The 18075-nt window shown below is 36.2% G+C and overlaps 1 protein-coding gene across 1 annotated transcript in view; it reads left to right on the top strand.

Annotated features, from left to right (window-relative positions):
* Positions 1–369: 369 nt before the first annotated feature.
* GABRA2 (gamma-aminobutyric acid (GABA) A receptor, alpha 2) overlaps positions 370–18075 on the top strand; it is a gene marked incomplete at its 5' end in the record, with an annotated part of 19559 nt that continues 1853 nt past the window's right edge. The window contains 5 exons of the mRNA XM_010295279.1: positions 370–590; positions 2952–3034; positions 6010–6153; positions 6935–7087; positions 15099–15301. Of these exons, the coding sequence (XP_010293581.1) occupies positions 370–590; positions 2952–3034; positions 6010–6153; positions 6935–7087; positions 15099–15301 (804 nt within the window). The remainder of the gene's footprint in view (positions 591–2951; positions 3035–6009; positions 6154–6934; positions 7088–15098; positions 15302–18075) is intronic.

The following is an 18075-nucleotide window of genomic DNA, read 5'->3' as shown; positions in this document are numbered from 1 at the left end:
CATCTGCTGCAGAAACTATTTAATATCCTTCTGTGTATTTTTTGTTATGTCTTAATGTAAAATAGCTATGTTTATTGAAATTACCCTTGTCACATACTATGTGCATCAGATACAGAAGTCTAAATATTGGAAGGGTTCGATATGCAAACAACAACAGTCATGAAGGAGAATGTCATACCCTTAATAAATTGTCTGTCTGTTTTATTATTCTCGATATTATACAATTTTGTGTGATAGTTGTTCTCCCTTCACAGTATTTACCAGAGGAATTTTTGCAACCGGAGTTTTTCTGTTTTGGCCCTCAAAAAGCAGATTAACATTTCATTGTGTCAAAAAAAAAAAAAAAAGCATATCTTTATTCCATTACAGGAATACACAATAGATGTTTTCTTCCGTCAGAGATGGAAGGATGAGAGATTAAAGTTTAAGGGCCCAATGAACATTCTTCGGTTGAACAACTTAATGGCCAGCAAAATCTGGACCCCAGACACATTTTTTCACAATGGGAAGAAGTCAGTGGCTCATAACATGACTATGCCAAACAAGCTTCTACGAATCCAAGATGATGGGACTCTCTTGTACACCATGAGGTAAGTCTTTTCATCTGTTCACTACTCAAGCTATTTCTTGGTGTGATTTTTCCAGATAACAATTAAATAAGGTTCCAGGAGGACTCTCCTTTGTTTCATTTCTGTCCCAGCAGAAAGAAAGCTAGGAAAACCTACGTTTTGTTTCCAACTCTGTTACAAGTCCGTTAGCTGATTATGAGTTATATCAGTTTTCCTACAAGTTCCTCAGTTTCCTTACATTTGTAATGTATTAAAAAATACTGACCACCTGCATAAAGTGCTTTGAGACCTTCAGATGGGAATTGCTGTGTAAGAATTTTTAAAAATACTCCTTGGAATGATTAAAATAGCATATGAATTTTGCCTGTTACTGCACCCATTGTACTGACCATGTGAGCCCTTAAGCAAATTCATTGTTAAGATCAGTGAGTATAAAACATAATAAGGAAGAAGAAAGGGTTAGTAAAACCTCAAATTCTTTCCAGCAAGAACTACAGGGAAAACGTGTCTTGCTCTGTAATAACCGTTTCTTCATATCTAGTTACAGTATTTTACTTAGAGTTTTAATTTTTGCATCCTGTTCATTATTAGCAGCTAAGATAAACATTTAGCTGGTAAAATGTATTAAATTTGCTTAGAAAATAATTTATGAAAAGTTATAAATATCGTGTATGCATAAGCAGCATTTTTATAAAACTAATTTCTTCTTTGATTACTCTTTTTGCAATAATGTTACGTATAGGAGTTTTTTTTAAAACTAATCCAAATTTCCAGAAACCCTTAGTTTCTTTCTTTTTCTTTGAGAATATTTAATAAATTGAATTTGTTGTGAATGTAGGCTTAAAATCCCCAGCCTAAGTAAGACATAAAACATGAGCTGTAAAGCAAACATGCGCTGTGCAATTTTTTCCATGCAGCCGTACCAGCCTGATTTACTTAAGCCTGATTTACTCTACAACACCCAAACCCTTATAGTATCGAGTGTTCATAGGTAGACTGCTGATGACATTGAATGATGTGGCAGTTAGACAGGTTCAGAAAAGTTTGCTGGAAAGAGAGACCTCCATTTACAGTATTTTTGCTTGGGCTCAAATCAATGTTTGAGCTTGTATCTGTATAAACTGACTGAAATTCTCTCCCTCCAGAAGGTATTATAATCATATGCTATAAATAATAGGAAATACTGTTTGAAACCGTTACAGAGAATTTTTTTTGAAAACAAGATGGGTCATGTCAGCTAGAATTAGCTAAGCATTTTCATGACTTCCGCATAACTTCATGACTTGTAGGTATGTTGCTTCTGAGGGTATGAGATTGATGTGTAATCTTTTAGTTGTCTAGATTTTAAACAGCCATTTTTAATCTGTATCTTTTTAAAATGATAGTGTGAATTAGATCAGAGGCTCATGCAGTTCTTCCCTTTGCCTTCAGCTATTTGCTGACTTTTGTCTCTCTCTGCCCCATGACTTCAGGAGAACTTTCCAGGGGAGTGGGGGGATATAAATATAGAAGAATTTTGGGTGGAAGGGTGAGAGAACATAATGGGGAATACAATGACTATGAACCACTGAAGGTACAGGAGGATGTAGCTGATGTCTGAGGCTGGATGAAGAGGAGCAAAGACATCCAGAAAAAATCTCCACCCAGAGGAGACTTACAGGATAGGAAGCAGAAACGGAGCCTTTTAAAAAAATTATTTAATTAATAATAATGGGAAAGAAAAGTTTGTCAAAAGCTTTCTTCAAACTGTTTTAAATTATTTTTTTATTGTATTAAACCCCATATTTGATACTGGGATATTGCTGGGATTCTTTCACAAAATGAGCAAAAGTGAATGCATTGTTAACATACTGTAATGCTTACACATAAATAAAAGTAATAATCACAATTAACATGGAGAATGAGTAGCAGCAATCTTTTGAAAGAACACAAGTAGGGTTTTTTTCTACATCTTTTATTCAAACTGTAAAAAAAAATAAATGCAGAAAACTATGGAGCACAGTCCTTTGGCAAATTAACTGTATTTTATGTGCTTTTGTAATGAGCCTTTGAGAGCCATATAATCACACATGTACCTCAGAATACTATGAGCAGAAAATGACTGTTCTTAACAACCTGCAGTTACATAATTTATATTTTCATTTAAATGGCCTTTCCTCATAGTTTTGAGGTCAGGTCTTTCAGGTTTTTGATGTGGTAAGTCAATGCCTTCCAAAGGAACACATAAAAGGGAAGAAGCAAGAGCTGATTTAAATTTTAATTAGTTTAATATAACATTTCGGTTTCATCTCCTAAATCAGCATGAACTCTGTTCATTTCTGTGGAATTGATTTTCTTGTCCTGCTAACTGACTTAAATGCATAGCGGTCTTTTGCCTTTTAGGCTTACAGTCCAAGCTGAATGTCCAATGCACTTGGAGGACTTCCCTATGGATGCTCACTCATGCCCACTGAAATTTGGCAGCTGTAAGTATACAACGAGAAGTATAGCCAGAATTACAGCCTTTGGTTAGTGAATACCTAACATCGCTCAGCATCACTTTGTTTCAGTATGTTGTTACATGAGAGATTTAAAACACAAGATGGTACTTTTAAAAAATGTGTAACCTGACACATTGAAACCTCATTTCGCTATCCAGTCTTGTGTCTTCAAATGTATTTTAAAGCTTTCTTGACTCCAGTTAACAACACTATGCACCAAAGTCAGCACTGCATTGATCTACTTTTATGCCAGCAAGCAAACCATACCGATGAATGCAGACCCGGGTCCATGTAGCCTGTGTGGAATACACGTGGTGTATTAATGAAAAGCAAATTAAAGGCTTCAAAGAATGTTTATTTTCATTTATTGAAATATTTATTTTCTCTTTATTGTTAATGATATTTGTTTTTACATTCCTAGTCAATGAAGGCAACGCCAAATGGCCTCTTGTGATAAAAAATATTACTCATTAGAGCATCTTCGTGTTAGATAGGTGCACTTAGATCTCACTAGTATTATTTTAACAGCAGCATAACTTCATTTACCTATATTACAGCCTTTATTCTTCTTCTTCATGAATTAGGATCACATTATATGTATTTCCTGCATTTTGTATACTGAAAGGTTTTCTTTTTTTAATTTGGCTGCATCCTACATTCTCTGCTGGGCCCAGGAAAGGGCATGTCTTTTTGAGAAAACTGGTTAATACCTTTAAATTTTGGCTGATTTTACATTAATTGCAGCCACCACAGATCACAAAACAGGTGATATGCTGCCATTGAGGACATCATCAACCAAATGAACATTGTCAGAGCACTGTGCACACTCTTACTCTTTCCATAACCCTGACATATCCCCTTTCCTTGGAGGTTGGTGCAAATTAAACCAAGCCTGTGTTTCCACACTAGAGGGAAATCTTAGCTATGGAGATAAAAAGATCGTTAGAATTAATAATATTTGTATCATGGAGCCTTTCTTGCCTCCTAAATATTATATTTATAATATGTAATACAGCTTAACTAACTAACAGCAGACACATTAGCTGAAATCACCTACTGACTAATACTATTTACATATATGTGCTCAGCGAGTTGTATTTGATTTATAAGGTGTTATAGGGAAAAAGACTCATATGTAGCCTTAAAACAACTGAAAAACCCCCTGTAATAATGAAACTGATACTCAGGCTGAAAAGCTACTTTATAATATGACTTCATTTGCATTCATAAGTTGGAAACCCTTCTGACTAGGTATATTAGGCTTTGTTTGAACAGTTTCTTTTTTGGTTTTTTTTTTTTCTCTTATTTGTTTTTTTTTTTTCTTACTAATTCATTCTTTGTTCTCTGTCCATAATTGCTGTTTTTCTAGTTAACAGGAAAATTCCAACTGTGAGCAATGTGATTTTTAGAAAAGCTGTCTTTCATTTCGCTCTTAGTCACCTGTGCTCCAGCCTGTTGGCATATCCAGGGGAGACTTACTTCTGGTCATTTTGAACAGCTTCGCACTCATTTTATTTCTTTACCTAGAACTCATTTCTAGACTACTGTGCATTTTTCAGCTTTTATTCTGGGATAGAATTTGAATGATGAAAATAAGCAGGAATCCTGAGGATTTTGGTTTAACTGAGGCAAGTCTGCCAGTCGTGTATATTTGTCACAGCCGTTCACACACTGCTAATCTTGCATTCCTAGGAGGATCATTGGCCTGTATGAATGTCTCGGGTTTTTTGTTGTACACGAGAGAAAAGCCAAACTGAATGTATTGGAGAAGCTGTAGCTTAATAGATTGCCTTTCGTTACCCACATCAAAAAGTCGAGCCCACAGTGGCAGGGATGGGGACAAATCAGCAACTGGCAGTACCGCTGGTTTGCATCAAAGCACAGGTCTTCCTGCAGGAAGCAGGAAAGATAGAAGGGAAGTGTTGAAAATCTCTACATGCTACCCACCTACTAGATTTTTTTTTTTAGTCATGCAATTTAAGGATAGTTGCATGCAGAAGCTTCTTTCTGGGCCTCCAGAGATTTCTCAAGTGAAAATGTTTGCAGCCCAACAGAAATGTTGCTTTTCTTTTTCACTTCACTACCATTATGGTATAAGACTTAAAGTGGGCTTGTCTCAGTCAATCAAAATGAACACAGAATTTCTTCCCTCAGTGGTTTACCCTTTTCCTTTCATATTCCATTTGGATAGCAGGGTATTAGACTGGAAAAACTCGCAAGACATACTCAATTTTTTTCTTTCTTACTTACTGAAGAGGCGTTAATGATATCTAAAATACAGTGTTGATTTGCTTTAGTTCTAGTTTATTTTGACAGTCCCTAGAACAAATGTATGTTTGATCATGAACGTGCTGAGAGAGCAGCCTGCTTAGTGTCAGCCTGTCCCACAAGAAAGGTGCCATGAATTAGGAGTGAAATTTAAGAGGGTACGCAGGGCAAGGCACGGAGCCACTACAAGTTTAAGGGCATTGTCACTGAACCTGGCTTCCCATATTTAGGAATGAATTTCAGCTAATAATAAAATGGTTATAATACACTCCCAAAGTGGAAAGTCAGGACAATGGAAAGTCAGAACAATATAGGAATGAATTTTCAAAAGTGTTGTGTGTCCTAAATCTTGCAGATTGTTTTCTTTTCATCTGGTTTACCACCAGTTTTAGGATATCTATAATATCTAATCTCTGACAAGTTTTTTAACAGTGTAGAAGAGATGTTGTTTGTAATTTAATAGCAATAAATTGTGGTTAATAAGATCACAAATGACTGCCTTGTTCCCATGATGCAATAGGCATTTACCCTACAGTAAAGCTATTTTAAATGTCCAGACATTTTTTTTACCACATCAATTTATTTTGGGTTTTTTTTTTTAAATAAATAAGTAGCTCTTCTAATTCTATGAGTTTTGATGGACGCTGTTTAATTTAAATTGCTGACAAAATATTGTATCTTATTTCCCACAGATGCATACACAACTTCAGAGGTGACATACATTTGGACTTACAATGCTTCAGATTCAGTGCAGGTGGCACCAGATGGTTCAAGATTGAATCAGTATGATCTTTTAGGCCAAACAATTGGAAAAGAGACAGTTAAATCAAGTACAGGTTAGTAAAAGATATTTTGAAGAAAAAGGCACTCACTCGGCTATGAATAACATAGACATTGATGCTGGTGTTAGAAGGCTACTGAAAAAAACTGTTGCAAAATGTGAGCTATTAGGCAGAGTTTACTAATGTACAAGTAACATATAGCAGCACTTTACTGATTCTTTAAAATTAATAAGTAACCTGTGATAGCACAGGTGAACTTCTCCCCAGTGACTGGTTTTTTAATGGTGTCTGGAGCCCAGTCTTGAATCCTAATATTTGTAACCCTAGACTCAGGTAATTGTTTAATTCATATGATAAATGATACTTTTTGTCTCCTAAATGGTAAAGTATGCTGTTTTCAACCATTTTCTTCCTTCCATCATGTTACTGGCCTATCCATAATACTGGATTATTCTACCTGACTCTAGACTGTGTTGCTACATGTGATAGACTACCATGATTCTGACTGTAGACCAAGTTCTTAGGATGCTTTGAGTGAATGCAGAGAGTTTCTTATGCACAGAAGTCTTCAGGACTGAAGTTCTTAGGGCATACCGCATTCCTCTAACTTCCTGAACACATCTTTCCTGGAGATCAGTGGGAATAAGATGTAGTTTTACTCAAAAACTTCCTTATATTCTGTAGGATGCTTTCTACTACAAAATATGTTCTGTGCAATTTAACCCTAGCATATTTGGTTCTCGTAACTGTACCAAACTTTTTTTGCCAAAGAAATGGATTTTCTCAAGGTCATAACTTTTGTTTCGTTGTGTTTTGTTTGTTTGTGGCACCTTAGGTGAATATACAGTAATGACGGCTCATTTTCACTTGAAGAGAAAAATTGGTTATTTTGTCATTCAGACTTACCTACCCTGTATCATGACTGTCATTCTCTCTCAAGTGTCATTCTGGCTGAACAGAGAATCTGTACCTGCTAGGACAGTCTTTGGTGAGTATACTGAGTAGCATTAGCTTTGTTTGCAACAGCCGAAGCTGTTAGGAAGCATTTCTGAAGTCTTCTTGGTAAAGGCCTTTTTCATTCAAGTTAGTGTGTTTGTAGAATGTGATACTATTTCTAGTCCAAACAGCTTTCAACTGCAGCTTACAGATCTCCTGAGAATCCCAAAGTTTTTGGAAATTAGCACATATGAGAGAACTGTCCAAATATCCTTGACTCTTAAAAGAGGAAAAAGTTTTCACAGAATGGAAAAAGATTATAATGTTTCTATTTTAAAAGTAAATTTAGATTATTTTCTGAAATGTCTTGCTTACCTTGGTATTATCCAAATATTTTGATAAGCACATATCTAAATATATTTGTAAATTAACCAAATTAATTTTGAATTTGTGGAATTATTTGAATGTGTTGAACTTCGCAAGCTTAAAGCAGTTCTTTAAAAGAAACCCTATTCTGGGCAAACCTTTGTCGCTGTAAGGCGGCAAACATCTTCAGCAGCACAAAATAATGGTGCTTTTCTTACATTAAGATTTTGCTTTCTTCTTTATTAAAGGAAAGCAACAAATTTCATTCTTATTTGCATAACTTGAAGTTCTTTTAATTTGTTTGCTTTAAACAAAAAGAGACTAGCACAACAAAAAGAAAGTAATGTCTGTATGGAATCATCTATCAGAAATGCTGCATAAACCCATATGATTAGTCATCAGCAAACACCATGCTCTCTCAAAAAAATAAGGTGAACTCAAATGCGTATGAAGTCTGGTGCACAACAAAGCACTTACTGTCTCTCCTGGTAGAGGAAATGCCACACAAAGCATTTTGAAAATTGTGGGTTTGAATAGGAGCCTTCCTGGAGTCAGATGAAATGGGTCAGTGGTTTTAGTGGGATGAGAATTCTACCATGTTTTTCCAGGCAGTTATCAGGCAGATAATTTTTTTTCTTTCTTCAAAATCTTCTATGAATTTGTCCATTTCTGCTAATCAAAATGCACCTTCCTGTTTACCAACTTTGCAAGTACACTGTCAAATCCTTCTGCATCTCTGTCTTTGTCCTTTTCTGTACCGTCCTCCTGTAACTCATTTGCCCAAAACCAGTCTCTCATCTTCTCTTCCTAAAAGGCACTTTCTGTTACTGTGTCATCAGTAACAAGGCACTGGGATAGTTTTCCTGGAATGTTGTGTCCCTTCCTGCATGCCTCTTTCTTGTTCTTGATTTATGTTTTATTTAATTTTATTTTTTTAAAAGAAGTAATATCTACATAGCAGCCTGCTGCTTTACTCTGCTGTGGCATTAGCCTAACGTGGGTAATGAATAGTGTCCTGTTTCAGGATGTCCTGAGCGACCTGCGCAGGATGGGCGCAAGAACAGAACCACACCATCCAGTGACGTAAAATCTAAAATCTGTTTGCTAAGCACCGAGGAGATAGCAATTTCTATGCTAGTCTCTTATTTCTGCCACACAGCCATGCACCTCATGCACCAGTCAGGACTCCGTTCCCTCCAGGCACCGTGAACCCAGGGGAAGAAGACCGGTCCGGGCTCTGCCTGATGGAGCAGCCTAGCCCCTCCGTGCAGCATTTGCATCTCAGGCTTAGCCGTCTGCACTGGGCTGGATGTCCCCCGAGGAGCTGTTTCTTAACATTCTTTTACACTCTAGAGGAAATTGTCAGCATAAGCTGCCAATGGCCTCTGTAATCATGTAGCCCCAGGCGAATCTCCCCATCTTTCTCCATACCTACTGGCAGCAGTTGTCACTGGGATTTCTGATACCCTCTGCTCTCCTGCCTAAATGTGTTTACAAAAATGTGAAGTTAGCCACAGTTTCATAACAAAGTTCATCCATTGCTACTTACTGTCTTCTGGCTTGTAATGAATTAACCTTGACCGCTAGAGCTGGGCAGCAAGGTCTCATTTCGGTGGTACTTTCAGGTAGACTCCACCCAGTGACACATGAAGCCCATACTACAGCTGAGGTAATAAAACAAGCTACTTCCAGCAGGGAATACAAAAATTGCAGGAGATTTTACTTCACATTTTTATTGATCACGGTTAATTTTTAGTTTTTATATGGAGTAATCACTTGCATTGTATAATAAATATACTAATATTACAATATGATTAAGTAGAAAGTATTAGTCTTGATAAAGTGTTTTTCAGAATCAATAAGAAATTTATTTCAAGTACCTTCTTGCGAGCTACGAAGTCCTGGAAAGGGCCAACTACTGGAGTACTCTTCCTTTAAAAGAAACGTAACTCCCAGTTATTCAAAGCACCACTTAGCATTTATCCATGTTTGGAAGAAGTTACTTTTCTTTCCCCTTTCTATTCTCTTGCAATGTAGTTTCAAGTTCTAGGTTAACAGTAAGGGCTCGGTATAATAAGGCTTCTTTTATAGTTGAGCTCTTTAATCCCTTTTCTTTATGGCATCTATTTAATATTGTTGACCTGTGCTATCCCAAATGAATTATGGCTTAATGTTATATTGTTTCAACTTTGCTTTAAAATCTTGGAAGAAGAAAGTTTTATCATTGTTAATTAAATAAGTCTTGAATGTGTTTTCTCTAGCAGATAAATTTGAAAAGCATTTGATTGCATTTTTGACGAAAGGGAATAAGCCTGGTTCATAATGCCTTCATTTAGTGCAAGATTACAATCTGTTTCTTTTAGTAATGTGTTTATTGTTACCCATTTAGTGCCAACAATATTAGCAAAACTAATCTTGTGTAGCTTATTGAATTCTTGCTTCATTTTTAATGGGTCATAACATTTAGACACATCACATATATTTGAATGGCAGCATTAGATGCAGGTGACAGAAAAATCAGACATTAGTTTTCTTACTACTATAGTTATCTATGTGTTTTAACTCACATAGAGTAGGAATGAAAATGTTAAAATTAATTTAATTAGATATATATTCTTTGATACCCGAAGTAGGCAAGAAGAAAAATTAACAGTCATATTATTTTTTAATACATTGTCCAAGATGCAGAACTTTAAATTCACATAGCTATGTTCTGTTCTCAGGACTCTGTTCCCTGTGATCCTTTTATTCATATACTGCATGCCTACTCCTGTTCTTGGCTTATCTTTTCTGAACCTATATTAATTAATGCACGTTTTGAAGCAAAAAGCCATTTAGACTTGAAATAGACAGACTAGTTGTGCAGCTACAGAAAGGGGAACCTAAGAAAAGTTCATGTTTGTTCTCTGGTTATTTTTACATGGGAATTGCATAACGTTGACCCTTCCTTTTGAAAAATTCTGTATATAAAAGTACCTTTTCCCTTTTTGTTGAAAAAAATCTCAACTGTCTGTCTTGAATTCTCCTTTTACATTATCTTTTGTGCCTTTAGAGATATCCCACCACTCACAACTCTCAGTCTACAATTTCTTAATTGGGATTTTCTGCTAACTGTAGACATAACACTCTAGTGGTAGGCAGTGGGCAAGCATACCTGAAAAACTGTAGCCCTTAGAGACTGAGCTGGCTGCAAATGAACTAATGTGTCTTCTCGGCTCAGTGGTGAGCCAAGACACTAGCTTGTGTTCCAATAACGGCATAGTGATGTGCAACTTTTACCGGAGCCGGAGTAAATAGCACTTGCCGTTCAGCTTTGGGAATTAGCTCAGCTGTCGATTGATGGGGAACTCTCTTCCATTGCTCACTGTTGGTACAGGGAAACAATATGAGCACTGACTTTCACAGTATGTATACGTAGCTTGACTGACTGACTGAATGCAACTTTTCTGGAAATAGAGTATGTTATTGTCCTTGGCCTCCCATGCTATTTAAAAAGGGTTCTGATCTTTTGAGTTGTTCTTTTAGTAAGAAGAGTAGACAGAGCACTTGAGCTGTTTTCTGCAATCTTTCTCTCAATGGTTGTTCAGACTTACCTGCCGGTGTCTAAGTAGAATCAGTGTTCACTCCTTTTGTATTGTATTCTCAAGTTAATACATATACATTGCATAAGTAAAAAAGAAACAGTATGGTATGTAGCCAAATGTTATGGTATAATACTTTAAAATTGCACTATCTCCAGAATTTTTAAGCTTTTGTTTAGACCTCAAAGCATTTACTCTTGGAGTGATAAAATGAAGTAATAATCTTTATCTCTGTAAAAGGGACAACAGTCTTTTCTTTCTGCTATGTTGTTTGTATTTATAAATCTATTCAGGTTTTGGTCCAGGTTGAGTGATATAATTAACTAACAACATTTGCAATTTCTGTTAAGAAAAAAGAGAGAGTGAAATAACAGAGCGATGGAATTAGCTTCCTAATAAAAGAAAGTAATTTATCAGTCCTTTTGTGGTATGTTCTTCAGCCGCTATGCATAGCTTTGCAAAGTGCTGTGATGAAAAGATAAAATTGTGGGAGGAGTAGCATGACATTATAAGAAATGGAACACATTTTAAGCATTCTGTACGAATTATTTGCAAAGCTGACGTACCACTCTTGTTACAGAAATTGTCCTTTGGTGACTCATTCAGGCCTTTTACTTTCATTTGCAAAGGAGATGTCCACATTCTAACACAAGAAGTCTAGGACATGATTTAGTAGAATAAAATCTGTTTAGATTAGAAAAATCAGTTGGTACACAAGAGGTGAAATTAGGATCTGAAAAAACTTTTCAAGGTTCAGCCTGACTTTTGCGTACAAACATGGGGCATAAATTAGTCATCATAACAGATTTTAACTTCAATATTTATGTGCTAGCTCCTCCAATTTCCATTGTATATTTTTAATTAGGCATTTCTAGTTTTTTTCAGTTTACCTCCTCTGCTGTTGCATGACAGTTCCCTATACTGTTGAGTAACAGAAATTGTTTGACCAAAGGTGGCTGTCTAACTTTAAACACATATTGAATGGTATCCGTCTATCCTGGAATCCAAAATAGGACAGAGCTGGTATTTTTCACATCTATAAGTTTAGTGCCTGTAAGAAGTGTTGGATTTATAGCTCTGGAGATGGATAACCTCTCTCTAGTGTGCAGATGCCATTTCAAAAGTGGCACCGTGAAAAAAAAAAAAAAAAAATTCCTAGGCAATCAAATAGCTCGTCTTGGCCTGAATGGATAAATCTGTAGCGATAGAAGATATTTAGCTTTTATAGGCACACATTGCTGAGAACAAAAGTTGCAATGATGTTGGGGCATATTTATTATTGAGTATAAAATGCTTGGTCCCCTTCAGAGAAGGGAAATGCTATCAAAAGGAATTGTCAACGGTTTATTTTTTGGATCCTTTTTAAAGACAAACTGATGGCTGCTCGTGGTCTCTTACAGGACGATACCTGTCCTTGTCCTTCTGGCACCCATTTCTCGGGCACTGGGCTATAGAAGATAGTTCTTGACCTATATATAAACTGTGGTCCTTCTACATCATAGTGAGAAAACATGCAGACTTTACATATAGCCTGTTAAATTATTTGGGCTGTTCAGAGTAGTATATGATTTAGAGGACAAGATTGATTTCTTCTAATATTTTGACTACCTCATTGTAAGGAGACAATCTACTTGCTGTTTTTTATATCAATTTTAGTTCATTAGCATTATGGATGTAATGAGGAACGGTTTTGATCTGCTCAGTGTATGGGGTTTATGGGGTTTTTAAGTTAATCTTTGTGAAATAAATGTGTTTTATTTTACAAGTTGACCATATTCTTCCACATTAATAATTTTTCAGTCCTCCTTTCAGGTTTAGCAGTGACAAGGAGACAGGTTATTTCTATTCAATCCTTTTTTCCTAAAGAAGACTTGATAATACTGATTTTTCAAATTAACTATAATGTGCAAAATCATCTGTCTTTTGACTGAAGAATTAGCAAGTGTAAAAATACTAGAGATTCCTAAACTGACAGGTATCACAGGTGAAATTTTCTGTCCAATTTTTTCCCACTCAATTCAGGTTAAATGGCTATGGTAGCTTGAACATCACTGAATTTATGGAGTGAAGGAATAAATGAAAGTGCATTGGCAATTATCTGACAATGTGCTGTTTGATTAGCATTTGGGTCACAAAGTGGTGTGGCTTGCTGAACTTTTTAGAGAAACTGTCAACCGGTAGCAAGATACAAGATGTAAATTCATGATGTTTTAATTAAGACTAGAAAAGGTCAGCAGTTAATCTTAAATTAGATTTCTGAAGAAGCCAATGGGGCTTCAAGAAGATTAGTTTGTTCTAAAAGGTAGAACTTAAACAGGAGAGTACCTTAGCAACTGTATATATTTACATGTGGATAAGGTCACCTTATCTCTGAGAAACAATCACTTTACTGATACTTCTGTATAAATAAAATGATTTATCTGCAACTCAGGACCAGTGTTAAAATTTGCATGTGATAATTTTAAATGTAAGATAGACTGCCTTTTCCCTGAGGCGCTGAAAATAATTAAGCCATATGTTGCATAAGTGTAAGGAGAGTGTAAGTTCTTTACGAAATATATTGTCTACACGTTTTGTACAATATAGTATGATGGCTGCTGCTTTTTCATCTTATAGGCTAGCAGGTCACAACAGTGTCACGGCTGATTCCAGACCAAATTCACTTTAATTTACAGAGACTGAAAAATAGCAATTAGGGAGTTATGTTTGCATAGGTGTCTGGATACCGTGTGACTCAGCAGGATGTTTCTGTGCCATGTTTTCCCTGCTGCCCAAGCCTTTGGAAGCACTTCAAGCACAATCAGCGCTCAACTCAGCGCTGAGGCTGAGTCCACTTAACTTTGCTCTGTCATCCTTTGTAGGACCCTCAGAGATAGAGGTTCTTTACAGGAGGGATGGAAATTGCAAAGCCCGAAGGGTAGGTGTAACTGCTGCCTCTCTTCCCTCGCACACAGTGGTTAAAAATGCTTCTCTCGTAGCAGAAGGAAAATTTGAGCTGGGTCGATCCTGCAGAACTCGGGTGACAGACTGCTGACAGTGGAGGATGTGGCTGAGGGAGAGTGACATTCCTTTCTCCTGGCAATCCGCTTACAACAATTTCATGAGTGTGTAGTTGTTGAAGCTGTGATGTGCTGTTACTAGTATTTCTGCCATGGCATCGCCTTTGCCTGTCATAATGGAGTGTAGCTTTGCTGATCTGTGCTAAGTATACCACTTTATGCTGCTTTTCATTCTGGAGACGTATTTAATGGCGTGCCACAAAGGGAATAGTTTAGTTTGTCTAAGTGTGATTCAGCCTGAGGTGGGAGAGCTGATTTACTTAAGGAATGGAGACTGCATTTGTGGCTGTGGGTTTCTGCTTGCTAAAACTGGTTCAGAAAATATGTTCTCTTCCTTTCCTCCCATGTATCTTTTTTCTGATTTTTTGAGAGTATAATTCCTGGCTTCCTACTGGGTCACTGCCGCAGTGAAAGAACAACCTTCCTGGATTGTCTAGTTTTTCTGACACATAATTACAGTTATAACAATCAGGCATTTCAAATCAATATGCTGTTCTAGAAAAAAATCCACGTTACCTGAATGAAAATTTAACCTGTTTATGTCTTCAACTATATCACTGGATGGTTAGTGAGACAGCTACTGGAAAAAACAAAAAAACAAACATTATTTCTAATAATAAAGGTCAATTTGTGTGATACTGTCAGTAAAGATGGTTGCCAGACCTGCAGCCACTGCAATGAAGACAGCCACCAAACATTAACGTATTAATCATTATTGCCGTAATGCTGCAAAATATTATGATTCCATTAAGGAATTGTTAATTTTGCCTCTTATCTGTCCTGATAGCTTAAAAAAAACCCCAAACCTACCTTCTGTAAGTAAAATCTTCAGCAGATTAAAATAGGGAAGTTTAGACAACAAAATTGAACTAAAATACTTCAAAAGAAACTCCAGATGCAGGCTTTAATATGGTTCTAGCAGTTTGTCACCAACTTAGATAAGCAAATTTTCCATTGTGTTTCACAAATATACCATAATAATTTTTGGTTTGTATTTTTGTTAACGTTCAAAATCCAAGTAAATTTGTTGATATTCTGGTTTTTTGTCCCCTTGCAGGAGTAACAACTGTGTTGACAATGACAACACTGAGCATCAGTGCTCGAAATTCACTTCCCAAAGTAGCATATGCAACAGCTATGGATTGGTTTATTGCTGTCTGTTATGCCTTTGTATTCTCTGCATTAATTGAATTTGCAACTGTAAATTATTTCACAAAACGAGGATGGGCCTGGGATGGAAAAAGTGTAGTGAATGATAAGGTAAGTCCTAAGGAAATAGCCCTATTTCCACTCAATTGCACTAAACCAGCTGTAATATATTGTTTTGATAAAATTTGCTATATATAAACAAAAAACCTTGATACTTTAAATCAACAGAATGTAGATCTATTTTCTATCCTGAACAATAATATATGTGCCCTGATGTAGCGAATCTCACTTGGTCTCAAGAGTCCGGGTTTAGTTATCAAGCACATTGGTGTTTTTTTTTTTTTTTATTTGGAACTATCTAACATGTTTCTTGACTCCTCAGATACAACTGTTTATCTGGTTATTCAAAAAATTTAATCCAGATTATAGTCGTTGATCACTTTTTTATTATTTAATCAAATTGAGTTGGAAAGAAGAAAAAGATTACAGAAAGATATAATGTATAATAATTTTCCTGGTAACTAAGGATAAGAAAACCTGGATACATGTATATGTAAAAGCTATTAATAACAAAACCTAGAAGTTTTGAACATTTTAAGTTGTTCTGAAACTTATCCCTAATGTTATGTAGTCATTAATTTTTAAACTAATTTAAATAGCAGTTGTACAAAATTCTTCTTTGCCTATGATGTATCGATGCTCTGAGTGCACAGAAACACAGTCACGCCTTAATTTTCTGGCATTAATGGTAGTGTAGGTGTGATAGCATGAAGAAATTTTAACCTGATGGAATTTATGTTTTGTGAACAAAATGAACTGTTGATGTGCCTAAATTTGTGTCAAGCTTTACAGTTTATAATTTTACTAACACAGAACAAATGTTAAAGCTGACTTGTTGTTTTGACTGACTTACTATCTATAAGTTTGTCCTATCTCAGTCGCTGATTCTACCAATGGAAAAGGATTTCTTCTGACAAAGAATACTCTGATTTCTGTGGTTCTCCTTAAAATTGGATAGAATATTATTTCCTTCCTAGATGATAATAGTAGACGTGAAGCAAAGTTTAATTAACTGATGGTTTCTCAGCGCTTTGAATGCGTAAAGCACAATGCATAAAGAAGCAAAATGTTCAGCTAATGGTAAAGGAAAATGAGAGGAAATGAGTACATTGTTTATAATTCCCTGTGGCTTCCAGAAGGATATGAACTATCCACAGCTTAAGGACCTGTTCCCTCATGCTAGCAGTAGACTTTGAACCACTACAAGTTTATCAGCGTGTCATGAGTGAAGCATTACTGGCACATTGCCCTGGCATTGTAGGGAGCCCTTATAAACTCTCCAATTGTCCTTTGGCTGTTCATTTAAATTAATACAACAGTGTTGTCGTATGATCTTAGGAGTGGTGGCTGTTTAACAACTAGATAATATTCCTTCCCTAGGAATGACAAAATTAGACATTCTGTTTCAAGATTTATATATCATTGACATGTCCAGTTCTCTATTTTCTTCAAACTGACTTAACAAAGTGCTGAAGTTTTAACATATTTGTAGTTTCTCATAGAAAAATATGGTTCATCTTTATTTTGCAGGTCTCATTAACAGTATTACAGATACCTTTTAAAAACACACTAAGTGTGTCTGAAAGAAAAGAATGATAGATCAGACTGTTCCTCTCATAATTTGATTTGGTAGTTTCCTCTTATTTTTGTTGAATGCATCTATGCGCCTAAAGCCAGGCTTACTCTTCACCAAATGAAGTGAATTATGTTTCCTCAGTGACAGTCATCTGTGTTCATGTTGTATGGAAATTCCTATCTTAAGTGCTGTCAACAAGGAGATTGTCTCACAGGAAAGCAGGTGCAGGGACAAGCTACATATTTGAGCAGCTCTTTTTCACACTCCAGTTGATAAGGAACAATACTGAATTCCCACCCGGTCCCAGATTTTCTTTTTACGTGACACCAACTCCTGAGACAAGATATTTCAGGTACAGCTTCTAACCATGAAGATCTTATCAAGATTTGTAGATGGCCCTGATAAATATAAAATTTGAGCTAATTTAAAAACAAATTTGGCAATTGGGTAGATGGCTTCCAGCAGAAGTAAAAAATTGGAATACATCTGTATGGGAAATGGGACAAGAATTTCCTCACTTGTGCTACTTACATTAGGTTAAAAACCAAACCAAACCAATACAATAGCTGATGATTTCTTATATGAGACAGAAGTTAACCATTTCTTCATCTGTTTAATTCTGTATGTTGTGGAAGATGTGAGCTGAATCTAATATTTATTTCCCTGCTGCTAACTTATATATGGAGAGCCTTGCTTCCTGAGAAACTGAAATCCTTCCATTCTTTCCTGTAGGTTATTAGGAGTTTCTTAGTTTGAGATTGCTGCAAAGTAGTGAATCCATTTATAGCATTACAGTCATATTGCAGAGCTAGCTTGTGTACCTATATAGATGTCAAAAAATTCAAGCCTGTACTCAATTACCTACGGATCCTGTATCTATCTATAGACATAGTCTCTCCATTGGACTGCCATTGGGTGAACTTTAGCCATTTGAAAGCATACACAATTCCATAAAAACACAGAATTGCGGAGGCTGGAAGAGACCTCTGGAGGTCATCTAGTTCACGCCCCCGACTCCAAGCAGGGTCAGCTAGGGACAGTTGCTCAGGGTCATGTCCAGATGGTCTTTTAATATCTCCAAGTATGGAGACTCCACAACCTCTCGGCAACCTGTTCCAGTGCTCAGTCACACTCACAGTAAAACAGGGGGTTTTGTATGTCTAAGTAGAAAATTCTGTATTTCAGATTGTGCCTCTTGTCCTTCCACTGGGTATCACTGAGAAGAATCTGGTCTGGTCCTTTACTCTTT

The sequence above is a fragment of the Phaethon lepturus genome, unplaced genomic scaffold, assembly GCF_000687285.1.
Source record: "Phaethon lepturus isolate BGI_N335 unplaced genomic scaffold, ASM68728v1 scaffold18619, whole genome shotgun sequence".
Classification (NCBI taxonomy): domain Eukaryota; kingdom Metazoa; phylum Chordata; class Aves; order Phaethontiformes; family Phaethontidae; genus Phaethon; species Phaethon lepturus.
The sequence above is the reverse complement of the archived record's forward strand: the minus strand, read 5'-3'. Positions and strand labels throughout refer to the sequence as shown.